The sequence below is a fragment of the Rutilus rutilus genome (genome assembly GCF_951802725.1).
Source record: "Rutilus rutilus genome assembly, chromosome: 5".
Classification (NCBI taxonomy): Eukaryota; Metazoa; Chordata; class Actinopteri; order Cypriniformes; family Leuciscidae; genus Rutilus; species Rutilus rutilus.
This window is the reverse complement of record NC_140213.1, coordinates 823,523-851,146: the sequence shown is the minus strand read 5'-3', so window position 1 is coordinate 851,146 and position 27,624 is coordinate 823,523. Positions and strand designations below refer to the sequence as shown.

Genomic DNA, 27,624 nt, shown 5'->3' with positions numbered 1-27,624 from the left:
GTATGTTTTGAGTCTCTTATGGATTTTGATGTACTTCTCCATCATCACATGATTGTTGTCTTCCACAGACATCAGTTTGCCAAAGTCCGCCACGATCTGCTACACAGCGGCGCTTCTGAAGGCCAGAGCCGTGTCCGATAAGTGAGTTCGCATTCGCCTGCTCTGTTATTCACGACAGGCTTGAAAACGGTTTAATTGCAGAATAAATGAATGCTAGATAGTGTATGTGTTTCTCAGGTGAATGCAGCAGGTGTCACTCAGAGTTTCTGCACTGTTAGTTATACATCATCGAGCAGGAACTTTGCACACATCCACCTTATTTAGCAATGCTTTAGAAGAATAACAAAGTGCAGTAAACAGAGATGGGGACTCGAGTCACATGACTTGCAAATTTAAGGACTTGAGACTTGCTTGACTAAATTAAGAAAATGACTCGACTTTGACTTGAGATCCAATGACTCGAGACTTGACTTGACTTGAACTGTATGACTCGAGAATGACTTGATATACATTTTTATATAAATCATCGCAACATCAATTGATGAATAAAATGAAAGCAACGGAACCATTGACGCCAGTCATCAGATTCTGCGCGATTGCGTGACGCTGCTAGCCTGGGCTTCCGCATGATGCCTTGAGCGCAGCGCGATTTTATTCCCGCTGCTAGGCAGTCTGGACACCATGGACCAGATTTTCCCCTCAAAAAGGGAACCAATCAGAACGGGGAGGGAGCAGCAAGACGATGACGACGCCTATGCGACACACCGAAGCAGTTTGTTTATATCTATGTATCCAACATGGCAGCAGACGCGAAGTTACCTTTCGATGCAGCCTTAGATAGTGTTCGAAGTAGTTTAGTCGCTGAACGCCATCGTGTACACACAAATCTCTGACCCATCGTCTTCTTCCTCGTCGAATTTCTGTCGCTCTACATACGTCATCTGGTATAGTTGAAACGATTGGCTATGAGCTACGTACAGGCGCATTTGATAGACATTCGTAGCGCCCAATAAACGGCTCTGGGCATTCGTAAACCACGCCTCAAATACGAGAAAATGAACATGTGGTTCCCAGACCACGTCTCAGACGAGGTCTGACGTTAGCCAGGCTATGGCGCTGCACCAGCCCAGAAAAAACATACATCGCGGTGAGCGCGCTAAATACAAAAACATCTCCCAGCATCGTTTCTTTTGGGATATAAACACTAGAAATTGACCATATTCATACAAGAAGATTTGCTGTACGCATAATAACTGGCAAGGGATATCGGACGACCATCACAACCTCGAACAGTCGAACTTCATTCCCCACGTCTAAAAGTAAGCTATGGCTTGTTTAACCTGTTTGTTATAGTTAATTTGACTATCGTTAAATCTAGAGAGAATTGGTCAAAACAGCATGCCTCTTTATACACAATTATGTTTTCAAATGTAGCTTAATGTTGTCAATATTCAAATGATAATTAATGATGGCATATGTTTTGTATAACATTTGCCACATTTCTTTCAAATCATGTTTTAAAGCCAAATATGTCGTTCTTTCCAATGACGAAAAACAACATAGAAAACTGTTTTGTTGTGTTTTATGTTTCTCTTAAAGCAGGGTCAGATGTTATCAGGGGGTTGGGGGCAAAATGCCAGCAGAATTAATATGCACCCAAAATTCAAAATGTGGTGGAAAAAATTGCCCTAGTATGAGTTATTTTTATATTTCTAACATATGATATTAAAAAATATTTCCAGAATATTGGCGCGATTGCAAATGTCATGATTTTATCAGAGGTGGAAAGAGTACTGAAAATTTGTACTCAAGTACAAGTACCGTTACATTGCTGAAATAATACTCAATTACAAGTAAAAGTACTGGTGTCAAAAAAGTAATTAAGTAAAAGTACAAATTACTCTTCTCAAAAACTACTCAGAGTACTAGTTACTAATTACTTTTTAGCTGGCGATAGTTAATGCATTACCAATAAAAATATTCAACAAAATCATAGATTTATGTAGAAAATAGCTACTAATAACACGTAGAAAATAGCTACAAATAACACATTTGTTTACACAACCTTATTGTCGAAGGACATTAATTAGTGGATACTGGAATTTCTAACTTCAATATGACACCTTGAAATATGTCAATATTCAGTAGGCCTAGCCTATAATTTTTAATACCATCGGGAAAACTACTACATACTAAATATTTTAATATACATTTTTGTCCATCCATTTTGTCAAGGCAATCATTATTTTCAAGCATTGAAAAGCACAACACTCATTGTAACAGTAATCTATTTGAATGGAAAAGTTTAATTCAAGTCTTCTGAAGAGACACGTCCACTTTATAAGGTGAGATTTTAATTTAGGCTTTTGTTTACATATTTAAACATTGATCAATAACCATTACAATAATCTAATATTTACTCACTCAGTGTATTTGTCTTTACAATAGGGTAACGTGAACTGTTGCAATAGCTCACACACAGCACAAGGAAGCTTGATTTCAATTCAAACTGAATTTAATTTGCAAAAAGACTAGATTTTTCATAACTTTTGACAGCGTTTAATTCAAGAGCATGGAGAGATTGGAGCTGGACGTCATTTGAGTCTGCAGTGAGAACCACTTGGAGAGATTCGCGATTGCACATGATATGACACACAGTCCGAGAGCGCACACTCAATATCCGAGTCCAGTTCATTCGTATATTTGAGAGCTCGCGTCCAGTTTTCTGCGATTACATGAATGTGCCCTCGCGTTATAATATTGTTCGTGACATTTGCCATTAAAATATGCCATAGAAACTTGCAGGTATTAATAAAATTATGCGTAATAGGCCTACCTGCAATCCCGCGCTGAGGGGAGGCGGGTGTGTCAAACATGTCGTTGAGATGAGAGAATGAGAACGCGCAGCTGGTAAAATATAGATATTTTGACAATACTACTATGTAGTTTGTTGTTCCAAACTTTCAGTCCAGCCATTAATCACTCCTCGCCTCCTTCATGATCAGCTCTTCAAAACCTGCTGCGACTGCGGCGGCTTTCATTCAGTCCAAATATCAGGGGTTTTATTGGTCCGTTTACGATCGAATATTTTTATTGGCTACCGAAATGCCATTCAAAGATTTGAATATCAATTCAAATTGTACTCAGTAACGAAATGTGATTTTACAAGTAGCGAAGTAGATTACTTAGCTTAATATGTACTTGAGTACAAGTAAAATTACAGATTTAAAAATATACTCAAAAAAGTACAAGTACCCAAAAAAACTACTTAATTACAGTAACGTGAGTAGTTGTAATTTGTTACTTCCACCTCTGGATTTTATAAAACAGTTCAGTAAACAAAGAGTGAATATTGTGATGTGACATTTTAGACATAATATTCCAAATATTCTCTGTTTTTGCTCTATTTCTCCAATGACAATAGTTCCAATCAAGCCACAGAAAGAGTTATGGGTATTAGTGATTCAGTGACCCAGTTGCTCAGTTCCAGAAGAATCTGCCGTTTTGAACAAATCAGTTGAATGAATGCTTCTGTGACTTGTACATGAAGACGCTGATTTGGCGCCACCTATTGCCGGTTTTAACTTCATAATTAAAAATATATAATTTTTTTTTTTTAGCATCTAATTTTTTCTATATTAATTATAAATCATTAATCTCATAACATTATTTATGGTGTTGTAATTGCAGTTTAAATGCATGGTTAGAAAAATAAATGGTTAGAACATAGAAAAAAATGCCCCTGGAAATCAATTTAAGGGGTCAGATATCGACTCTTAATGGGAAAGTTAATGTCTGCCGGTGATATTCCATAAAAAAAAAATATAAGTTAAACATACGACATTTACTATGAAACCAATATAATTAATGCATCACACTTGTGAATTTACCTTCAAATGTTTTATCTTCAAAACATTTTGTATCATTGTTATTATAATAATAGTAATTCCAAATTTTGATAATCATAAATGCATGCTAATAAATATGAATATTATGATATAAATGTATAAGAAAGGTAATAATTTTTGAGGGAAAAATAAATAAGTTTGAGGCCAATATAAACTACTTTTTTTCTGTTTGGTATTGTGACTTGACTTGACCCTTAGCAGGACTCGACTTGACTTGCTTGAAGTGAACCACTGACTCGACTTGACTTGCTTGAAGTGAACCACTGACTTGACTTGACTTGCTTGAAGTGAACCACTGACTTGACTTGACTTGCTTGAAGTGAACCACTGACTCGACTTGACTTGCTTGAAGTGAACCACTGACTTGACTTGACTTGACTTGCTTGAAGTGAACCACTGACTTGACTTGACTTGACTTGCTTGAAGTGAACCACTGACTTGACTTGACTTGACTTGCTTGAAGTGAACCACTGACTTGACTTGACTTGCTTGAAGTGAACCACTGACTCGACTTGACTTGCTTGAAGTGAACCACTGACTTGACTTGACATGCTTGAAGTGAACCACTGACTTGACTTGACTTGCTTGAAGTGAACCACTGACTTGACTTGACTTGCTTGAAGTGAACCACTGACTTGACTTGACTTGGTTGAAGTGAACCACTGACTTGACTTGACTTGCTTGAAGTGAACCACTGACTCGACTTGACTTGCTTGAAGTGAACCACTGACTCGACTTGACTTGCTTGAAGTGAACCACTGACTTGACTTGACTTGCTTGAAGTGAACCACTGACTTGACTTGACATGCTTGAAGTGAACCACTGACTTGACTTGACTTGCTTGAAGTGAACCACTGACTTGACTTGACTTGCTTGAAGTGAACCACTGACTTGACTTGACTTGCTTGAAGTGAACCACTGACTTGACTTGACTTGGTTGAAGTGAACCACTGACTCGACTTGACTTGCTTGAAGTGAACCACTGACTCGACTTGACTTGCTTGAAGTGAACCACTGACTTGACTTGACTTGCTTGAAGTGAACCACTGACTTGACTTGACATGCTTGAAGTGAACCACTGACTTGACTTGACTTGCTTGAAGTGAACCACTGACTTGACTTGACTTGACTTGCTTGAAGTGAACCACTGACTTGACTTGACATGCTTGAAGTGAACCACTGACTTGACTTGACATGCTTGAAGTGAACCACTGACTTGACTTGACTTGCTTGAAGTGAACCACTGACTTGACTTGACTTGGTTGAAGTGAACCACTGACTCGACTTGACTTGGTTGAAGTGAACCACTGACTTGACTTGACTTGCTTGAAGTGAACCACTGACTTGACTTGACTTGCTTGAAGTGAACCACTGACTTGACTTGACTTGCTTGAAGTGAACCACTGACTTGACTTGACTTGCTTGAAGTGAACCACTGACTTGACTTGACTTGGTTGAAGTGAACCACTGACTCGACTTGACTTGCTTGAAGTGAACCACTGACTCGACTTGACTTGCTTGAAGTGAACCACTGACTTGACTTGACTTGCTTGAAGTGAACCACTGACTTGACTTGACATGCTTGAAGTGAACCACTGACTTGACTTGACTTGCTTGAAGTGAACCACTGACTTGACTTGACTTGACTTGCTTGAAGTGAACCACTGACTTGACTTGACATGCTTGAAGTGAACCACTGACTTGACTTGACATGCTTGAAGTGAACCACTGACTTGACTTGACTTGCTTGAAGTGAACCACTGACTTGACTTGACTTGGTTGAAGTGAACCACTGACTCGACTTGACTTGGTTGAAGTGAACCACTGACTTGACTTGACTTGCTTGAAGTGAACCACTGACTTGACTTGACTTGCTTGAAGTGAACCACTGACTTGACTTGACATGCTTGAAGTGAACCACTGACTCGACTTGACTTGGTTGAAGTGAACCACTGACTTGACTTGACTTGGTTGAAGTGAACCACTGACTTGACTTGACTTGCTTGAAGTGAACCACTGACTCGACTTGACTTGCTTGAAGTGAACCACTGACTTGACTTGACTTGCTTGAAGTGAACCACTGACTTGACTTGACTTGCTTGAAGTGAACCACTGACTTGACTTGACTTGCTTGAAGTGAACCACTGACTTGACTTGACTTGCTTGAAGTGAACCACTGACTTGACTTGACTTGCTTGAAGTGAACCACTGACTTGACTTGACTTGCTTGAAGTGAACCACTGACTTGACTTGACATGCTTGAAGTGAACCACTGACTTGACTTGACTTGCTTGAAGTGAACCACTGACTTGACTTGACTTGCTTGAAGTGAACCACTGACTCGACTTGACTTGCTTGAAGTGAACCACTGACTTGACTTGACTTGCTTGAAGTGAACCACTGACTTGACTTGACTTGACTTGACTTGCTTGAAGTGAACCACTGACTTGACTTGCTTGAAGTGAACCACTGACTTGACTTGACTTGCTTGAAGTGAACCACTGACTTGACTTGACTTGACTTGCTTGAAGTGAACCACTGACTTGACTTGACTTGACTTGCTTGAAGTGAACCACTGACTTGACTTGACTTGACTTGCTTGAAGTGAACCACTGACTTGACTTGACTTGACTTGCTTGAAGTGAACCACTGACTTGACTTGCTTGAAGTGAACCACTGACTTGACTTGACTTGCTTGAAGTGAACCACTGACTTGACTTGACTTGCTTGAAGTGAACCACTGACTTGACTTGACTTGACTTGCTTGAAGTGAACCACTGACTTGACTTGACTTGACTTGCTTGAAGTGAACCACTGACTTGACTTGACTTGACTTGCTTGAAGTGAACCACTGACTTGACTTGACTTGACTTGCTTGAAGTGAACCACTGACTTGACTTGACTTGACTTGCTTGAAGTGAACCACTGACTTGACTTGACTTGACTTGACTTGCTTGAAGTGAACCACTGACTTGACTTGACTTGCTTGAAGTGAACCACTGACTCGACTTGACTTGCTTGAAGTGAACCACTGACTTGACTTGACTTGCTTGAAGTGAACCACTGACTTGACTTGACTTGACTTGCTTGAAGTGAACCACTGACTTGACTTGACTTGACTTGGTTGAAGTGAACCACTGACTTGACTTGACTTGACTTGACTTGGTTGTGTGTACTGCGACTTAGACTTGCTTGAGACTTGATGGTAGGGACTTGAGACTTACTTGTGACTTGAACATGTGTGACTTACTCCTACATCTGGCAGTAAACGATAAAACTATTTGTGCTACAAGCCACTGTGTTTATGATTATGCTAATAAATTAAAATAATATAAGAAATACCAGTTTGCGATATAAAGCAGCATAATGGACTGGTTTTGTAAAGGTTAAATAACTGGAAGCGTTTAAAGCTGTAACAAACTGCTCAAAGAAGGGGAAATCATTCTCATAATAATATACTCATTATAAACATATCAGGTTTAAAAAAAATCATATTAGTCAAGTCAGCTTCATTTCTATTGCGCTTTATACGTTACAGATGGTTTCAGCTTTACAGTGATAAAATTATTCATTTCATCTGTTCAGCTGAAGTCAGTTCAGTGTAAAGATCATCAATTATTAAATTAGTTCATTTAATCTAAAAAGCAGTTCTTGAGAAAACAGTGATGTCATCATCAGCTGTAATAACTCTGATGTGTGTGTGCAGGTTCTCTGGTGTGTTTGGCTGTAATAACTCTGTGTGTGTGTGTGCAGGTTCTCTGGTGTGTTTAGCTGTAATAACTCTGTGTGTGTGTGCAGGTTCTCTGGTGTGTTTAGCTGTAATAACTCTGTGTGTGTGTGCAGGTTCTCTGGTGTGTTTGGCTGTAATAACTCTGTGTGTGTGTGCAGGTTCTCTGGTGTGTTTAGCTGTAATAACTCTGTGTGTGTGTGCAGGTTCTCTGGTGTGTTTAGCTGTAATAACTCTGATGTGTGTGTGCAGGTTCTCTGGTGTGTTTAGCTGTAATAACTCTGATGTGTGTGTTCAGGTTCTCTGGTGTGTTTAGCTGTAATAACTCTGTGTGTGTGTGCAGGTTCTCTGGTGTGTTTGGCTGTAATAACTCTGATGTGTGTGTGCAGGTTCTCTGGTGTGTTTGGCTGTAATAACTCTGTGTGTGTGCGGGTTCTCTGGTGTGTTTGGCTGTAATAACTCTGTGTGTGTGTGCAGGTTCTCTGGTGTGTTTAGCTGTAATAACTCTGTGTGTGTGTGCAGGTTCTCTGGTGTGTTTGGCTGTAATAACTCTGTGTGTGTGTGCAGGTTCTCTGGTGTGTTTAGCTGTAATAACTCTGTGTGTGTGTGCAGGTTCTCTGGTGTGTTTGGCTGTAATAACTCTGTGTGTGTGTGCAGGTTCTCTGGTGTGTTTGGCTGTAATAACTCTGTGTGTGTGTGCAGGTTCTCTGGTGTGTTTAGCTGTAATAACTCTGTGTGTGTGTGCAGGTTCTCTGGTGTGTTTAGCTGTAATAACTCTGATGTGTGTGTGCAGGTTCTCTGGTGTGTTTGGCTGTAATAACTCTGATGTGTGTGTGCAGGTTCTCTGGTGTGTTTAGCTGTAATAACTCTGTGTGTGTGTGTGCGGGTTCTCTGGTGTGTTTAGCTGTAATAACTCTGTGTGTGTGTGCAGGTTCTCTGGTGTGTTTGGCTGTAATAACTCTGATGTGTGTGTGCAGGTTCTCTGGTGTGTTTGGCTGTAATAACTCTGTGTGTGTGTGCAGGTTCTCTGGTGTGTTTAGCTGTAATAACTCTGTGTGTGTGTGCAGGTTCTCTGGTGTGTTTAGCTGTAATAACTCTGTGTGTGTGTGTGCAGGTTCTCTGGTGTGTTTGGCTGTAATAACTCTGTGTGTGTGTGCAGGTTCTCTGGTGTGTTTAGCTGTAATAACTCTGTGTGTGTGTGCAGGTTCTCTGGTGTGTTTAGCTGTAATAACTCTGTGTGTGTGTGTGCAGGTTCTCTGGTGTGTTTGGCTGTAATAACTCTGATGTGTGTGTGCAGGTTCTCTGGTGTGTTTGGCTGTAATAACTCTGATGTGTGTGTGCAGGTTCTCTGGTGTGTTTAGCTGTAATAACTCTGTGTGTGTGTGCAGGTTCTCTGGTGTGTTTAGCTGTAATAACTCTGTGTGTGTGTGTGCAGGTTCTCTGGTGTGTTTAGCTGTAATAACTCTGTGTGTGTGTGCAGGTTCTCTGGTGTGTTTAGCTGTAATAACTCTGTGTGTGTGTGCAGGTTCTCTGGTGTGTTTGGCTGTAATAACTCTGATGTGTGTGTGCAGGTTCTCTGGTGTGTTTGGCTGTAATAACTCTGTGTGTGTGTGCAGGTTCTCTGGTGTGTTTAGCTGTAATAACTCTGTGTGTGTGTGTGCAGGTTCTCTGGTGTGTTTAGCTGTAATAACTCTGTGTGTGTGTGCAGGTTCTCTGGTGTGTTTAGCTGTAATAACTCTGTGTGTGTGCAGGTTCTCTGGTGTGTTTGGCTGTAATAACTCTGATGTGTGTGTGCAGGTTCTCTGGTGTGTTTGGCTGTAATAACTCTGTGTGTGTGTGCAGGTTCTCTGGTGTGTTTGGCTGTAATAACTCTGTGTGTGTGTGCAGGTTCTCTGGTGTGTTTGGCTGTAATAACTCTGATGTGTGTGTGCAGGTTCTCTGGTGTGTTTAGCTGTAATAACTCTGTGTGTGTGTGTGCAGGTTCTCTGGTGTGTTTAGCTGTAATAACTCTGTGTGTGTGTGTGCAGGTTCTCTGGTGTGTTTAGCTGTAATAACTCTGTGTGTGTGTGCAGGTTCTCTGGTGTGTTTAGCTGTAATAACTCTGTGTGTGTGCAGGTTCTCTGGTGTGTTTGGCTGTAATAACTCTGATGTGTGTGTGCAGGTTCTCTGGTGTGTTTGGCTGTAATAACTCTGTGTGTGTGTGCAGGTTCTCTGGTGTGTTTGGCTGTAATAACTCTGTGTGTGTGTGCAGGTTCTCTGGTGTGTTTAGCTGTAATAACTCTGTGTGTGTGTGCAGGTTCTCTGGTGTGTTTGGCTGTAATAACTCTGATGTGTGTGTGCGGGTTCTCTGGTGTGTTTGGCTGTAATAACTCTGTGTGTGTGTGCAGGTTCTCTGGTGTGTTTGGCTGTAATAACTCTGTGTGTGTGTGCAGGTTCTCTGGTGTGTTTGGCTGTAATAACTCTGATGTGTGTGTGCAGGTTCTCTGGTGTGTTTAGCTGTAATAACTCTGATGTGTGTGTGCAGGTTCTCTGGTGTGTTTAGCTGTAATAACTCTGATGTGTGTGTGCAGGTTCTCTGGTGTGTTTGGCTGTAATAACTCTGTGTGTGTGTGCAGGTTCTCTGGTGTGTTTGGCTGTAATAACTCTGTGTGTGTGTGCAGGTTCTCTGGTGTGTTTAGCTGTAATAACTCTGTGTGTGTGTGCAGGTTCTCTGGTGTGTTTAGCTGTAATAACTCTGTGTGTGTGTGCAGGTTCTCTGGTGTGTTTGGCTGTAATAACTCTGTGTGTGTGTGCAGGTTCTCTGGTGTGTTTGGCTGTAATAACTCTGATGTGTGTGTGCAGGTTCTCTGGTGTGTTTAGCTGTAATAACTCTGTGTGTGTGTGTGCAGGTTCTCTGGTGTGTTTGGCTGTAATAACTCTGATGTGTGTGTGCAGGTTCTCTGGTGTGTTTGGCTGTAATAACTCTGTGTGTGTGTGCAGGTTCTCTGGTGTGTTTGGCTGTAATAACTCTGATGTGTGTGTGCGGGTTCTCTGGTGTGTTTGGCTGTAATAACTCTGTGTGTGTGTGCAGGTTCTCTGGTGTGTTTGGCTGTAATAACTCTGTGTGTGTGTGCGGGTTCTCTGGTGTGTTTAGCTGTAATAACTCTGTGTGTGCGGGTTCTCTGGTGTGTTTGGCTGTAATAACTCTGTGTGTGTGTGCAGGTTCTCTGGTGTGTTTAGCTGTAATAACTCTGTGTGTGTGCGGGTTCTCTGGTGTGTTTGGCTGTAATAACTCTGTGTGTGTGCGGGTTCTCTGGTGTGTTTGGCTGTAATAACTCTGATGTGTGTGTGCAGGTTCTCTGGTGTGTTTGGCTGTAATAACTCTGTGTGTGTGCAGGTTCTCTGGTGTGTTTGGCTGTAATAACTCTGATGTGTGTGTGCAGGTTCTCTGGTGTGTTTGGCTGTAATAACTCTGTGTGTGTGCAGGTTCTCTGGTGTGTTTGGCTGTAATAACTCTGATGTGTGTGTGCAGGTTCTCTGGTGTGTTTAGCTGTAATAACTCTGTGTGTGTGCGGGTTCTCTGGTGTGTTTGGCTGTAATAACTCTGATGTGTGTGTGCAGGTTCTCTGGTGTGTTTAGCTGTAATAACTCTGTGTGTGTGCAGGTTCTCTGGTGTGTTTGGCTGTAATAACTCTGTGTGTGTGTGCAGGTTCTCTGGTGTGTTTAGCTGTAATAACTCTGATGTGTGTGTGCAGGTTCTCTGGTGTGTTTAGCTGTAATAACTCTGTGTGTGTGCAGGTTCTCTGGTGTGTTTGGCTGTAATAACTCTGTGTGTGTGTGCAGGTTCTCTGGTGTGTTTGGCTGTAATAACTCTGATGTGTGTGTGCAGGTTCTCTGGTGTGTTTAGCTGTAATAACTCTGTGTGTGTGCAGGTTCTCTGGTGTGTTTGGCTGTAATAACTCTGTGTGTGTGTGCAGGTTCTCTGGTGTGTTTGGCTGTAATAACTCTGATGTGTGTGTGCAGGTTCTCTGGTGTGTTTAGCTGTAATAACTCTGTGTGTGTGTGTGCAGGTTCTCTGGTGTGTTTGGCTGTAATAACTCTGATGTGTGTGTGCAGGTTCTCTGGTGTGTTTAGCTGTAATAACTCTGATGTGTGTGTGCAGGTTCTCTGGTGTGTTTGGCTGTAATAACTCTGTGTGTGTGTGCAGGTTCTCTGGTGTGTTTAGCTGTAATAACTCTGTGTGTGTGCAGGTTCTCTGGTGTGTTTAGCTGTAATAACTCTGATGTGTGTGTGCAGGTTCTCTGGTGTGTTTGGCTGTAATAACTCTGATGTGTGTGTGCAGGTTCTCTGGTGTGTTTGGCTGTAATAACTCTGTGTGTGTGTGCAGGTTCTCTGGTGTGTTTGGCTGTAATAACTCTGTGTGTGTGTGTGTGCAGGTTCTCTGGTGTGTTTGGCTGTAATAACTCTGTGTGTGTGCAGGTTCTCTGGTGTGTTTGGCTGTAATAACTCTGTGTGTGTGCAGGTTCTCTGGTGTGTTTGGCTGTAATAACTCTGTGTGTGTGTGCAGGTTCTCTGGTGTGTTTGGCTGTAATAACTCTGATGTGTGTGTGCGGGTTCTCTGGTGTGTTTAGCTGTAATAACTGATGTGTGTGTGCAGGTTCTCTGGTGTGTTTGGCTGTAATAACTCTGATGTGTGTGTGCAGGTTCTCTGGTGTGTTTAGCTGTAATAACTCTGATGTGTGTGTGCAGGTTCTCTGGTGTGTTTGGCTGTAATAACTCTGTGTGTGTGTGCAGGTTCTCTGGTGTGTTTGGCTGTAATAACTCTGATGTGTGTGTGCGGGTTCTCTGGTGTGTTTAGCTGTAATAACTCTGATGTGTGTGTGCAGGTTCTCTGGTGTGTTTAGCTGTAATAACTCTGATGTGTGTGTGCAGGTTCTCTGGTGTGTTTGGCTGTAATAACTCTGTGTGTGTGCAGGTTCTCTGGTGTGTTTAGCTGTAATAACTCTGATGTGTGTGTGCAGGTTCTCTGGTGTGTTTAGCTGTAATAACTCTGATGTGTGTGTGCAGGTTCTCTGGTGTGTTTGGCTGTAATAACTCTGATGTGTGTGTGCAGGTTCTCTGGTGTGTTTGGCTGTAATAACTCTGTGTGTGTGTGCAGGTTCTCTGGTGTGTTTGGCTGTTATAACTCTGATGTGTGTGTGCGGGTTCTCTGGTGTGTTTGGCTGTAATAACTCTGATGTGTGTGTGCAGGTTCTCTGGTGTGTTTGGCTGTAATAACTCTGTGTGTGTGTGCAGGTTCTCTGGTGTGTTTGGCTGTAATAACTCTGATGTGTGTGTGCGGGTTCTCTGGTGTGTTTGGCTGTAATAACTCTGATGTGTGTGTGCCGGTTCTCTGGTGTGTTTGGCTGTAATAACTCTGATGTGTGTGTGCGGGTTCTCTGGTGTGTTTGGCTGTAATAACTCTGATGTGTGTGTGCAGGTTCTCTGGTGTGTTTGGCTGTAATAACTCTGATGTGTGTGTGTGGGTTCTCTGGTGTGTTTGGCTGTAATAACTCTGTGTGTGTGTGCAGGTTCTCTGGTGTGTTTGGCTGTAATAACTCTGATGTGTGTGTGCAGGTTTTCTCCAGAGGCGGCGTCACGGAGAGGTTTGAGCACCGCAGAAATGAATGCAGTGGAAGCCATACACAGAGCCGTGGAGTTCAACCCACACGTACCCAAAGTGAGCCGCACTCCCTCACCGTTACACAGCTGAGTGAGTGTGTGTGTGAGTTGTGTGAGAGTGAGTAGTGTGAGTGTGAGAGTTAGTAGTGTGAGAGTGAGCAGTGTGAAAGTGAGGAGAGGAGAGTGAGTAGTGTGAAAGTGAGGAGAGTGAGAGTGAGTAGTGTGAAAGTGAGGAGAGTGAGAGTGAGTAGTGTGAAAGTGAGGAGAGTGAGAGTGAGTAGTGTGAAAGTGAGGAGAGTGAGTAGTGTGAAAGTGAGGAGAGGAGAGTGAGTAGTGTGAGAGTGAGGAGAGTGAGAGTGAGTAGTGTGAGTGTGAGTTGTGTGAGAGTGAGGAGAGTGAGAGTGAGTAGTGTGTGTGTGAGTTGTGTGAGAGTGAGTAGTGTGAGTGTGAGAGTTAGTAGTGTGAGAGTGAGTAGTGTGAAAGTGAGGAGAGGAGAGTGAGTAGTGTGAAAGTGAGGAGAGTGAGAGTGAGTAGTGTGAAAGTGAGGAGAGTGAGAGTGAGTAGTGTGAAAGTGAGGAGAGTGAGAGTGAGTAGTGTGAAAGTGAGGAGAGTGAGAGTGAGTAGTGTGAAAGTGAGGAGAGTGAGTAGTGTGAAAGTGAGGAGAGGAGAGTGAGTAGTGTGAGAGTGAGGAGAGTGAGAGTGAGTAGTGTGAAAGTGAGGAGAGGAGAGTGAGTAGTGTGAGAGTGAGGAGAGTGAGAGTGAGTAGTGTGAAAGTGAGGAGAGGAGAGTGAGTAGTGTGAGAGTGAGGAGAGTGAGAGTGAGTAGTGTGAAAGTGAGGAGAGTGAGAGTGAGTAGTGTGAAAGTGAGGAGAGGAGAGTGAGTAGTGTGAAAGTGAGGAGAGTGAGAGTGAGTAGTGTGAAAGTGAGGAGAGTGAGAGTGAGTAGTGTGAAAGTGAGGAGAGTGAGAGTGAGTAGTGTGAAAGTGAGGAGAGTGAGTAGTGTGAAGGAGAGGAGAGTGAGTAGTGTGAGAGTGAGGAGAGTGAGTAGTGTGAGAGTGAGGAGAGGAGAGTGAGTAGTGTGAGAGTGAGGAGAGTGAGAGTGAGTAGTGTGAAAGAGAGGAGAGTGAGTAGTGTGAGAGTGAGGAGAGTGAGAGTGAGTAGTGTGAAAGTGAGGAGAGGAGAGTGAGTAGTGTGAAAGTGAGGAGAGTGAGTAGTGTGAAAGTGAGGAGAGTGAGAGTGAGTAGTGTGAAAGTGAGGAGAGGAGAGTGAGTAGTGTGAAAGTGAGGAGAGTGAGAGTGAGTAGTGTGAAAGTGAGGAGAGTGAGTAGTGTGAAAGTGAGGAGAGGAGAGAGTAGTGTGAGAGTGAGGAGAGAGAGTGAGTAGTGTGAAAGTGAGGAGAGTGAGAGTGAGGAGAGTGAGAGTGAGTAGTGTGAAAGTGAGGAGAGTGAGAGTGAGTAGTGTGAGAGTGAGTAGTGAGGAGAGTGAGTAGTGTGAAAGTGAGGAGAGTGAGAGTGAGTAGTGTGAGAGTGAGGAGAGGAGAGTGAGTAGTGTGAAAGTGAGGAGAGTGAGTAGTGTGAGAGTGAGGAGAGGAGAGTGAGTAGTGTGAAAGTGAGGAGAGTGAGAGTGAGGAGAGTGAGTAGTGTGAAAGTGAGGAGAGTGAGAGTGAGTAGTGTGAGAGTGAGTAGTGAGGAGAGTGAGTAGTGTGAAAGTGAGGAGAGTGAGAGTGAGGAGAGTGAGTAGTGTGAAAGTGAGGAGAGGAGAGTGAGTAGTGTGAAAGTGAGGAGAGTGAGAGTGAGTAGTGTGAGAGTGAGTAGTGAGGAGAGTGAGAGTGAGTAGTGTGAGAGTGAGTAGTGTGAGAGTGAGTAGTGAGGAGAGTGAGTAGTGTGAGAGTGAGTAGTGTGAGTAAGTGAGTAGTGTGAGTAAGTGAGTAGTGTGAGAGTGAGTAGTGTGAGAGTGAGTAGTGAGGAGAGTGAGTAGTGTGAGTGTGAGTAGTGTGAGTGTGAGGAGACTGAGTGGTGTGAGAGTGAGTAGTGTGAGAGTGAGTAGTGTGTGTGTGTGTGTGTGTGTGTGTGTGTGTGTGTGTGTGTGTGTGTGTGTGTGTGTGTGTGTGTGTGTGTGTGTGTGTGTGTGTGTGTGTGTGTGTGTGTGTGTGTGTGTGTGTGTGAGACCTGTGTTGACCCCATGTCTCCTCAGTACCTCTTAGAGATGAAGAGCCTGATCCTGCCACCGGAGCACATCCTGAAGCGCGGAGACAGCGAGGCGATCGCATACACATTCTTCCACCTGCAGCACTGGAAGCGGGTCGAGGGAGCGCTCAACCTGCTGCACTGCACCTGGGAGGGAAGTGAGTGACACACACTCTCTCTCTCTCACACACACACACACACACACACACACACACTACTCACTCTCACACTACTCACTCTCACACCACTCACTCTCCTCACACTCACACTACTCACAAATGTGGGCGGGGCTTGATTGGATGGTTGGATGGTTGTGGTTTGCTATTGGCTGATCTCATGTGGTTGCCCCGCCCTCATCATCAGAGAAGAGAAGAGATGCTGCTGTTATTCAAGATTACCAGGAACATGAATTGAACACAATTATGATGATGTGCACCGATAAATCATTTACAATAAACACTGCAATATTGCATAGAAGAAACAAGAAGTGTCCATTTTGATTTCATGGAGACTTTAAGAAGTCACAGTCCAGAACCATGAACCATATCAGAGACAGACTCCATCACAGTAACTACAGATTTACTCAACATTATGACAGAGCATCATGTCCTCTGGCTGATATCATGTCAGATTTCAGAGAAACCAGCTGTAAAGCAGATCTACAGAAGATGATAGTCATTATTCAGATCAAGTTTTATTCTGATCCAAAATCATGAGTGCAGTCAGATCAACAAAATTACTGAATATTAAAGTCCCCCTGAGGTGAAAATCCAGCTTTTAATGCTGTCTATGTGTCTATGTGGTGTTTTTAATCTGCTTTAAGACAAAGCATGTGTAAGTTCATAAGTCGACACCATTGCTGAGTATTTCCTCCTTAAAACTGCAGTGAACCAAAGACAGTCTCAGAAACACGCTTTGAAATCGCTGGTGTTTCTGACGTCACAAACTACCTTGTAACCAATCAGATCAACGTGTGATCGTCAACCAGTGGATCTCTAAGCTGAGTGAGTGAGTGGAGGCGGGGCTCATTCGCATATTCATAGAACCGCGCATACTAAATGAGGCAAGGGTGTCCAGTTACATTCAAGATATTTTAAGGCATGAAGAATTTATTTTTTAAAGGAAAAAACATAAATATGTCATTTTGGTGATCAGATATGAGTTTAAAGGGATAAAATGATTGATTACAGGGGGACTTTGTGTCTTTTAAAGCCCGACTGATCAGGCCAGAGGAACACAAACTCCATCCGTGACAGAAAGGAATATGTATCTCACATTGAAGGGTTGAAATGAAAGTGAAGATTGTGGTGAAAGTGTTGGAGATGCATTAGATGTTGATGGACTGATGCTTCAGCTTTCAGGATGATCCCGTATCCTCTGGAGAAAGGACACTTGTTTTACCCGTATCCGGTGTGCACAGAGACGGCCGACCGAGAACTGCTGCCCAGTAAGAGCTTCTCCTGTCTGTAATACACATGATCACTGACGCTCGCTCATTCTGACAGACGCTTATCCTTTACGCTCAAATCGACTTTTTAGCTGTTGTCATATTTTTTGATTGGTCAAGTTTTAGTCAGTACAAACGCGGTCATATTTAGTCGTGCTGTGCAATAGTTCAACTGATAATCTCAATGATTTTGCTCAATTGTAATCATGATTACTGTGAATGATTGTCTTTCTTGAACGTGGAGTCAAACACATGCTTTATTTTACTCATCTAGTTTCCTCATAATATTATCATGTAAATGAACACACTCTACATTATGAAAACTGGTCAAACTTTCCATAAAAAAGTTTCTCTCGAAAGCCAAAACTTAAGTTAATGTTTTCTATTGAAACAACAGCAAAAAGACTGTATGGTCTCACAGAGGTTCGTGAGTGCATTTATTCTCCAGTAATGATGTCGAGCTCTAGCCTGACGTCGTCATACTCAATTCTAGTCAGAATGTGAGTCTGATACTTCTCCATTGAGCTTTGATTATGGGGCGTGTTTCAACCGAACCAGGAAAAAAAATTCCTCTGCACTCAATTGGATAGACCTACAACCAATCAGAGCAACGGAGTAAGTGACGTATGTTTTTCATTCATGTTTCCGATCGCGGTTCTCTGTTCCTCTTTTAAAATTAATGCGCTGTCAATATCTTCTATAACAGACGCGATGGCGGAATCTACACATGATGTTTTATAAACAAATTTCAGGAGGAGCACATTCAAATAATCAATCCAATCAACCGTCTATCAGCATGAGAAGAAAGCATATATTTATTCACTCGGTCAACTCACCTAACATGACAGTTTTCAGCATCCCTGCACTCACTCTTGGCTTGTTCTTCCACAGCCAGGAATACGGGGGGAGTACTTTGGGTTCGGGCCGAATACCGAGCCCGAAGCCTCTCCTCAGACAGCACGCCAAATATGCATTTATTCTATCTGACTTATTTGTAAGCGTGAACTCGTGAAATCTCAATTCTTCAGCGGCAGTCATTTGAATTCAACCCAAGCGCTCGTTGATGACGTGGATGATGACGTTACCGTTGCTTATCTGTCCATCATCGTATAAAGCCCGCCCTGACAATTTGATTGGTCCGAACAATTTTTGTTCGGGCATAATAGCTCCTCAACGGAGCGAGTCCAGACCGAACTTCCCGACCAAAAAATATTGTGGGCGGGGTTCGGGCTGGCACCCAGGCTAGTCGAGCTCATGTTTGGATGACAGATTCAGTCAGGAGCAACACAGACTGTACAACACTTCATTTCAGCACAGGATCCTGTTGATCTAGTCAGAGTTACTGGTTAATGTTGGCGTCTTTATCTTAGTCATGGGGAAAAGGCCTTCAGTCAACATTCTTCGTTGAAGTTTTCATTAATCAACTGAACACTAGTTAAACGCGTATGCTGTTATTGTTATAGCGAACAGCTGTCAATCTCCAAAACACCTTAAAGAACAGAAGCGTTAGATAAGCGCTAGATAAGCGTTAGATAAGCGCTAGATAAGCGTTAGATAAGCGTTAGATAAGCGTTTGATAAGCGTTAGATAAACGTTAGATAAACGTTAGATAAGCGTTAGATAAGCGTTTGATAAGCGTTTGATAAGCGTTAGATAAACGTTAGATAAACGTTAGATAAGCGTTAGATAAGCGTTTGATAAGCGTTAGATAAGCGTTAGATAAGCGTTAGATAAGCGTTAGATAAGCGTTTGATAAGCGTTAGATAAGCGTTAGATAAGCGTTAGATAAGCGTTAGATAAGCGCTAGATAAGCGTTCGATAAGCGTTCGATAAGCGTTAGATAAGCGCTAGATAAGCGTTAGATAAGCGTTTGATAAGCGCTAGATAAGCGCTAGATAAGCGTTAGATAAGCGTTAGATAAGCGTTTGATAAGCGTTTGATAAGCGTTAGATAAGCGTTAGATAAGCGTTTGATAAGCGTTAGATAAGCGTTTGATAAGCGTTAGATAAGCGTTAGATAAGCGTTAGATAAGCGTTTGATAAGCGTTTGATAAGCGTTAGATAAGCGTTAGATAAGCGTTTGATAAACGTTTGATAAGCGTTAGATAAGCGTTTGATAAGCGTTAGATAAGCGTTAGATAAGCGTTAGATAAGCGTTTGATAAGCGTTTGATAAGCGTTAGATAAACGTTAGATAAACGTTAGATAAACGTTAGATAAGCGTTAGATAAGCGTTAGATAAGCGTTAGATAAGCGTTTGATAAGCGTTAGATAAGCGTTAGATAAGCGTTAGATAAGCGTTAGATAAGCGCTAGATAAGCGTTCGATAAGCGTTCGATAAGCGCTAGATAAGCGTTAGATAAGCGTTAGATAAGCGTTTGATAAGCGCTAGATAAGCGCTAGATAAGCGTTAGATAAGCGTTAGATAAGCGTTTGATAAGCGTTTGATAAGCGTTAGATAAGCGTTTGATAAGCGTTTGATAAGCGTTAGATAAGCGTTAGATAAGCGTTAGATAAGCGTTAGATAAGCGTTTGATAAGCGTTTGATAAGCGTTTGATAAGCGTTAGATAAGCGTTTGATAAACGTTAGATAAACGTTTGATAAGCGTTAGATAAGCGTTTGATAAGCGTTAGATAAGCGTTAGATAAGCGTTAGATAAGCGTTTGATAAGCGTTTGATAAGCGTTAGATAAACGTTAGATAAGCGTTAGATAAGCGTTAGATAAGCGTTAGATAAGCGTTTGATAAGCGTTAGATAAGCGTTTGATAAGCGTTAGATAAGCGTTTGATAAGCGTTAGATAAGCGTTAGATAAGCGTTTGATAAGCGTTTGATAAGCGTTAGATAAGCGTTAGATAAGCGTTAGATAAGCGTTAGATAAGCGTTAGATAAGCGTTAGATAAGCGTTAGATAAGCGTTTGATAAGCGTTAGATAAGCGTTAGATAAGCGTTTGATAAGCGTTAGATAAGCGCTAGATAAGCGTTCGATAAGCGTTAGATAAGCGCTAGATAAGCGTTAGATAAGCGTTTGATAAGCGCTAGATAAGCGCTAGATAAGCGTTAGATAAGCGTTAGATAAGCGTTAGATAAGCGTTTGATAAGCGTTTGATAAGCGTTAGATAAGCGTTAGATAAGCGTTTGATAAGCGTTAGATAAGCGTTTGATAAGCGTTAGATAAGCGTTAGATAAGCGTTTGATAAGCGTTTGATAAGCGTTAGATAAGCGTTAGATAAGCGTTAGATAAACGTTAGATAAACGTTTGATAAGCGTTTGATAAGCGTTAGATAAGCGTTAGATAAGCGTTAGATAAGCGTTTGATAAGCGTTTGATAAGCGTTAGATAAACGTTAGATAAACGTTAGATAAGCGTTAGATAAGCGTTTGATAAGCGTTAGATAAGCGTTTGATAAGCGTTAGATAAGCGTTAGATAAGCGTTAGATAAGCGTTTGATAAGCGTTAGATAAGCGTTAGATAAGCGTTTGATAAGCGTTTGATAAGCGTTAGATAAGCGTTAGATAAACGTTAGATAAGCGTTTGATAAGCGTTAGATAAGCGTTAGATAAGCGTTTGATAAGCGTTAGATAAGCCCGTCCGCTGTGTGACTGAATCATTCGCTTCAGTCGTTCAGGCTCAGGTGTGTTTCATGTGTGAGCGATGAACGTGCGTCAGTGCCTTTAAGTCATGTGATTATTGACGGATGTTGCATTAGTAGTTAACCCTGAGTGTGTGCGTGTCTGCGCGTGTGTGTGTGCGCGTGTGTTTGTGTGTATGTTTGTGCGTGTGTGTGTGTGTGTGTGTAAGCAGTGTTCCACGAGGTGTCAGTGTATCCCAAGAAAGAGCTGCCGTTCTTCATCCTGTTCACGGCGGGTCTCTGCTCCTTCACAGCGATGCTAGCGCTGCTCACGCATCAGTTCCCGGAGCTCATGGGAGTGTTCGCTAAAGCCGTGAGTATCACACACACACCATTAAAGAGAGAGTTTACCCAGCATTCATCATTCTGTCATCAGTTACTCTCCCTCACATCAGTCAAACACAGAAGAGTTTCGTTCATCTACACTTTGCTTAAATGCATCATAAAGGCATGCACAATGTACATTATAATGCATTATATCTTTTCATAAATAATGGTAACCAAAGTTAAAATGCATTATAATATTTGCAGATTCCTTGTTCCATATGAAATTGGTTGTTTGTCGCGTGTTTTAATGCATTAGGCTTTCTGAAGAAGAATAATTCATGATTAGATCATACAATTAATACATAATAAATGCATTAAAAATACTTTATGCATTATACAAATAAAGGCTTTAAAGCAAAGCGTTACTGATATTTTGAATGAATTCATTGAAAGTCTCTTCATCCAAAACTCTGACGCTTCATAACGTTCATAAAGAGATGATCAAATAAATCCACATGAATCGAGCGGTTGAGTCCCAGTCGTCGTCTTGTCATGAAGAGTTTTATGAAAACTACCTTTATGTGCAATTGAAATGTTTGTATACGACTCGAGTGTCATTATTATATGAAAATAAATAGTTGAATATAATAGTCTGGGCTCTGTTGTTTATTTTAACCTGTAATATTATAGTGCGACTATTGGCAGAATAACCAGATATCAGTATCGGCCCCAGTCCAGTCGGATCACCTGAAGCTGAAGTGCTCTGTGTTTTCTCAATGTTTTCCTCATATTGACTGAATGCTGTGATTTCGAGAGCAGTTTGACTGGTTTCTGTCCGTTTCTCCCTCAGTTTCTGAGCACGCTGTTCGCCCCGCTGAACTTCATCATGGAGAAGGTGGAGAGTATTCTTCCCTCGAGTCTGTGGCACCAGCTCACACGGATCTGATACACACACACACACACACACACACACAACTCATGTTGACTGAGGTGCCAATTCTTCAGAAGTGCCCGATAGACAGAAAACAGGAGAGACTCAAACAACATCAAGGAGAAAGGAATTAATTTCCCCCTTAATCTCATGTAAAACTTTTCTGTCTAAAACTTTTAAAGGCCATCCGTATAAAAAAAATAAAAAAATAAAACAATTTCTGTACTGCTGCAAACAGACGTCTCCATTTTTGAAGTTTGTAAGAGAGAATTCTCCTCTTCTCTTCACTGCGACTGTTCTCAGGTTTGTCTGAAAAGAGCTGAATATTGATGGATGGAAATAACTCCCACAATGCAGTTCAGTGCTGATGTGAATACATGGCATTTTTGTTTTAGATTCAGTCGCATCAGACTAATGTAGAGTTCTGTCCTTGGCTTGAGTTCATGATTGTTTATTTGATGTTATATTGTACTATTCGATGCGCTAACACTAGAGGAGGAATTGTCTGATATTGATCATCTGACGACGGGTAACGCATATTAAATATTCACTCTTTATAAAGACAGACACACTGTACAGTAAAACAGTGTCACATTGCCTGTGATCGCTTTTACAGTATATATTTGTTGTGACGTTCTCAGTGCAATCAAACATTGGTTTAACATTTTGAATATCTGTTTGGATCAAAATGTGGCCTGAAAGATGTTTTCATGTCTCACTTTTAAAAGAAAAAGTCTGAATTTTGGAATATTGCTGAAAAACACTGGATGGAACACCAAGATGCACATAATAACTCAATTGAGGTGAACTATTTTGTATCTGATTAGGAGACTTGCACATAAACTACGATGGAAACACATTTACAGAATAAATCCCTCGATGTGCCTCAGCGTCAGCTGTGATTGGATAACTGGAGTAACCAGTGGACCAACGGCGTCACAGTGTGTGATCAGAACGGTTTGGTATAATTCCCTCCAGAAGCGTCTCGCACGAGTGTGCTCCCGAACACCAGCATCCGAACGCTAGAGAACATGACAGCGTTTACTGTGTTTCGCCTGACGCTCGAGACACACTCGTTTATGATGGAGGGAAAAAGAGCACGATTGCATTACTGATATTTTAGGCCGGTTTCCCAGGATTTTGTATTCTTGAACACATATGATGGAAACTGCTTTATTCACATATGTTTTATGCCATATTCCAGTTAAATTGAGAACTTTGGATGGAAACATTGCTAATGATAAATGGATTCTGTTTGCTGTCTGTCGCTGAAATGTTCAGAACACAACTTTCTGGATCTCTCAACTTCAAGTCTCCAGTAGAGTCGGTCTACAGCAGTTCCTCAAACCCACTGCCCTGCCGAGTTTAGTCCTAACCCTAATCTAACACACTGAACAAGCTAGTCAAGGGCTTCAGAGTTACTAGATAACGTCAGGTGAGTGAGTGTGATCATGTTTGAGCTGAACTACAGGACAGGGGATCTGAGGAACCTGATCTACTGTTGAAGGGCAGAAGCTTGACGGTCTCCTGCTCTCATTATTCCTCCAACTGCTCGTAACTTTGATGAATTGTGTGTTTTGATGAGGTGTTGATCAGCAGTAACCAGTCCTCAACACAGCAGCTAGCAGATCCTCACTCCTCTTCTCTCACAGTCTGATGTCTCAGCCTCTTTCTTACGCTCTTTTCCTCTTCATCAGCTCTTCTCACAGATGTAATCAGGCTCGGGAAACCTCACTGCCAGAATAAAACAAGAAACGATATAAAACTCCTCCAGTGAGGATGAGGAAGATAAGCATGAGGAAGATAAGCATGCAGTGATAAGCATGCAGTGAAGATGAGGAAGATAAGCATGGAGTGAGGATGATGAAGATAAGCATGGAGTGAGGAGGATGAAGATAAGCATGGAGTGAGGAGGATGAAGATAAGCATGGAGTGAGGAGGATGAAGATAAGCATGGAGTGAAGAGGATGACGATTAGCATGCAGTGAAGATGAGGAAGATAAGCATGGAGTGAGGAGGATGAAGATAAGCATGGAGTGAGGATGAGGAAGATAAGCATGCAGTGAGGATGAGGAAGATAAGCATGGAGTGAGGAGGATGAAGATAAGCATGGAGTGAGGAGGATGAAGATAAGCATGGAGTGAGGAGGATGAAGATAAGCATGGAGTGAGGAGGATGAAGATAAGCATGGAGTGAAGAGGATGACGATTAGCATGCAGTGAAGATGAGGAAGATAAGCATGGAGTGAGGAGGATGAAGATAAGCATGGAGTGAGGATGAGGAAGATAAGCATGCAGTGAGGATGATGAAGATAAGCATGGAGTGAGGAGGATGAAGATAAGCATGGAGTGAGGAGGATGAAGATAAGCATGGAGTGAGGAGGATGAAGATAAGCATGGAGTGAAGAGGATGACGATTAGCATGCAGTGAAGATGAGGAAGATAAGCATGGAGTGAAGAGGATGAAGATAAGCATGGAGTGAAGAGGATGAAGATAAGCATGCAGTGAGGATGATGAAGATAAGCATGGAGTGAGGAGGATGAAGATAAACATGGAGTGAGGAGGATGAAGATAAGCATGGAGTGAGGAGGATGAAGATAAGCATGGAGTGAAGAGGATGACGATTAGCATGCAGTGAAGATGAGGAAGATAAGCATGGAGTGAGGAGGATGAAGATAAGCATGGAGTGAGGATGAGGAAGATAAGCATGCAGTGAGGATGAGGAAGATAAGCATGGAGTGAGGATGAGGAAGATAAGCATGCAGTGAGGATGAGGAAGATAAGCATGGAGTGAGGATGAGGAAGATAAGCATGGAGTGAGGATGAGGAAGATAAGCATGCAGTGAGGATGAGGAAGATAAGCATGCAGTGAGGATGATGAAGATAAGCATGGAGTGAGGATGAGGAAGATAAGCATGGAGTGAGGATGAGGAAGATAAGCATGGAGTGAGGATGAGGAAGATAAGCATGCAGTGAGGATGATGAAGATAAGCATGGAGTGAGGAGGATGAAGATAAGCATGCAGTGAAGATGAGGATGATAAGCATGCAGTGAAGAGGATGAAGATAAGCATGGAGTGAAGAGGATGAAGATAAGCATGGAGTGAGGAGGATGAAGATAAGCATGGAGTGAAGAGGATGAAGATAAGCATGCAGTGAGGAGGATGAAGATAAGCATGGAGTGAGGAGGATGAAGATAAGCATGGAGTGAGGAGGATGAAGATAAGCATGGAGTGAGGAGGATGAAGATAAGCATGGAGTGAAGAGGATGACGATTAGCATGCAGTGAAGATGAGGAAGATAAGCATGGAGTGAGGAGGATGAAGATAAGCATGGAGTGAGGATGAGGAAGATAAGCATGCAGTGAGGATGAGGAAGATAAGCATGGAGTGAGGATGAGGAAGATAAGCATGCAGTGAGGATGAGGAAGATAAGCATGGAGTGAGGATGAGGAAGATAAGCATGGAGTGAGGATGAGGAAGATAAGCATGCAGTGAGGATGAGGAAGATAAGCATGGAGTGAGGATGAGGAAGATAAGCATGCAGTGAGGATGAGGAAGATAAGCATGCAGTGAGGATGATGAAGATAAGCATGGAGTGAGGATGAGGAAGATAAGCATGGAGTGAGGATGAGGAAGATAAGCATGCAGTGAGGATGATGAAGATAAGCATGGAGTGAGGAGGATGAAGATAAGCATGCAGTGAGGATGAGGAAGATAAGCATGCAGTGAGGATGATGAAGATAAGCATGGAGTGAGGATGAGGAAGATAAGCATGGAGTGAGGATGAGGAAGATAAGCATGCAGTGAGGATGATGAAGATAAGCATGGAGTGAGGATGATGAAGATAAGCATGCAGTGAGGATGAGTAAGATAAGCATGGAGTGAGGATGAGTAAGATAAGCATGGAGTGAGGATGATGAAGATAAGCATGGAGTGAGGAGGATGAAGATAAGCATGTCAGACACATTCAGCACTTCACACTCAGTCGTTTATTCTGATGCCAAATGAATGATTGGTATTGATGAATCGATGACAACACGACTTCACGTGCGCACACAAACTCGGGATAAGCCGCAATTACCTTTTATTCTGTGGCAGAACCAAGCTTTCATACAGAGGTGAAACTGCACAGGAAAAAGCAGATTTTGTGTGTGTGAAGTCCTTGTTTCAGGTGCTTATGAAACAGGTTTCTCGTCGGAGAACAGAGACAGTGAAGGTTCTGGAAAGCGAATCATCATGAAGGAACGATTCGTTTTCAGTGATTCCTGCAGTTACAGGTGAGATTGTCAAATCAGGTGTTTAATGTTTCCAAAATAGACAGTTTAGAGAATTCATGAATCCGTATCATCCACAAAACACCATATGGGAAACAAGCTGACTAGGATACTTCCGTTTTTTTATATTAACTCGAGTATCACAAACTTTATTAATTAGTTTTTGTTCAACATTCAGTGTATTATACAAGGGGTCTCATTTAGAAAATGTTGCATTAGAAACCGTCCTACATTTGATATTACAATCATTTTCAGATGTGCGTAGGTGATTTAGAGAACTAATGTAACGTGCACACGCCTCTCTTCCAGAAGTGAAAGTTATGAATCGCAATTCACAAATGAACTTGAAATTGTGCGCAGCTGAATGGTTTCCGATCTCCGCTTTTAAACTTCGCATAATTAATGTAAATTAACATGTTAAAGACCACCAGTCAACGTCCAAATCCTTTACTTTAAAGATGGCGAGCGGCAAGAAGTGCCTAGATTTCCCAATACCTGCAGTTCTCCAACTTTCTGCCACAAGGAAAATCCAGTAATTCTGCTCAGACCCGGACGTGACGCTATAAGCACTTTCCACGTCAAAGACCGTTTTAATATGATGTTTGCGTGGATTTTAGTGTACACACACTATAAGACCAACACTCTATAAATGAGGCCCATGGTCTTCTTGATATTATTAACTCCTCTTTATCTCTAGGTCTCGTCTTGAAAAACGTTGTGCAGCGGTTATAAAACATCAAGAAATCATAACTTGATCCTTGTGAACTGGCAAATACAGACGCATCTCAAATACAACCTTATTCTGAACTTATGAATGGGGTCATAATTCAGCAGTTATTGTGTCTTGTGCACTGCAAGTAAACATCTGTTATGTGAAAAGTTGGCTTATTTTGTTGGCTTTTCCAGTATTCCACATGTACCAGATCTGGGCCGGATCTGGGCCGACACTGTTGAGTTCTGGAAAACCAGCTCTTGCTGTTACACTGTGTTCAGAAACTGCTCAACATTCTTTATGACTAAAGAGTTCTTAATTGCCATATATATTTATCAAGTTTTACTTTTATTAATTTAGCACTTCATACAATACAAATTCCTTCAAAACAGCTTTACAGTAAAATCAGTGTGTGAAGAATCAGTGGTTTATAATACAACTTCAAGTACGACAAAGCAGCTCTAGAATACAGTGAATTCGTTCTACACTAGTTTAAAGTACAGCTTTAACGTGTCTTTATGAGCAGCGAGACCAGGGAGACAGTGGCAAGAAACTCCATCCGATGAGTTTTATTAATACTGATCGCCATCTCTCCTTCATATTATATGATCTCTACCAGAATCGTAGAGATCATATAAACAGCTGATGGTTCTGTGAAACTTTAAGCTTCATGCTCAGTGAGCGCTGGAGTAAAGCTGGTCTTTAAACCGCAGAGAAGCCCAGAGGAAACCACTTCTCCTGGTCCAGAACTCTCTCTCCCAGAACCACGTTTGTGGCAGCAACGAAAGCCTTTCTGCTCTTCACCGTGACCTCCAGCACACGGCCGTGGAGCTTCAGCACATTCCTGTACTCGATCTGAGAGAAAACAGCAGATCTCACGCTCAGATCCACTGCTGTTGAAAGCAA

General features: G+C 42.1%; 2 protein-coding genes across 6 annotated transcripts in view; one reads left to right on the top strand and one right to left on the bottom strand.

The window, feature by feature from the left end:
* The window catches only part of st7 (suppression of tumorigenicity 7), a 45,221-nt gene extending 23,276 nt beyond the window's left edge, over positions 1–21,945 (top strand). For 2 of the 4 annotated variants that reach the window (XM_084409129.1, XM_084409130.1), the window contains 6 exons: positions 69–141; positions 13,231–13,333; positions 15,466–15,616; positions 16,813–16,905; positions 20,707–20,846; positions 21,651–21,945. In XM_084409129.1, the coding sequence (XP_084265255.1) occupies positions 69–141; positions 13,231–13,333; positions 15,466–15,616; positions 16,813–16,905; positions 20,707–20,846; positions 21,651–21,746 (656 nt within the window). In that variant the 3' untranslated portion in view covers positions 21,747–21,945. Of the gene's footprint in view, positions 1–68; positions 142–13,230; positions 13,334–15,465; positions 15,617–16,812; positions 16,906–20,703; positions 20,847–21,650 lie in introns of all 4 variants that reach the window. The other 2 variants (XM_084409127.1, XM_084409128.1) reach the window with 1 other exon arrangement.
* A 5,107-nt stretch (positions 21,946–27,052) lies between these two features.
* The window catches only part of pik3c2g (phosphatidylinositol-4-phosphate 3-kinase catalytic subunit type 2 gamma), a 57,792-nt gene continuing 57,220 nt past the window's right edge, over positions 27,053–27,624 (bottom strand). For both annotated transcript variants that reach the window (XM_084409114.1, XM_084409115.1), the window contains one exon: positions 27,053–27,573. In XM_084409114.1, coding sequence (XP_084265240.1) covers positions 27,421–27,573 — 153 coding nt within the window. In that variant the 3' untranslated portion in view covers positions 27,053–27,420. The remainder of the gene's footprint in view (positions 27,574–27,624) is intronic.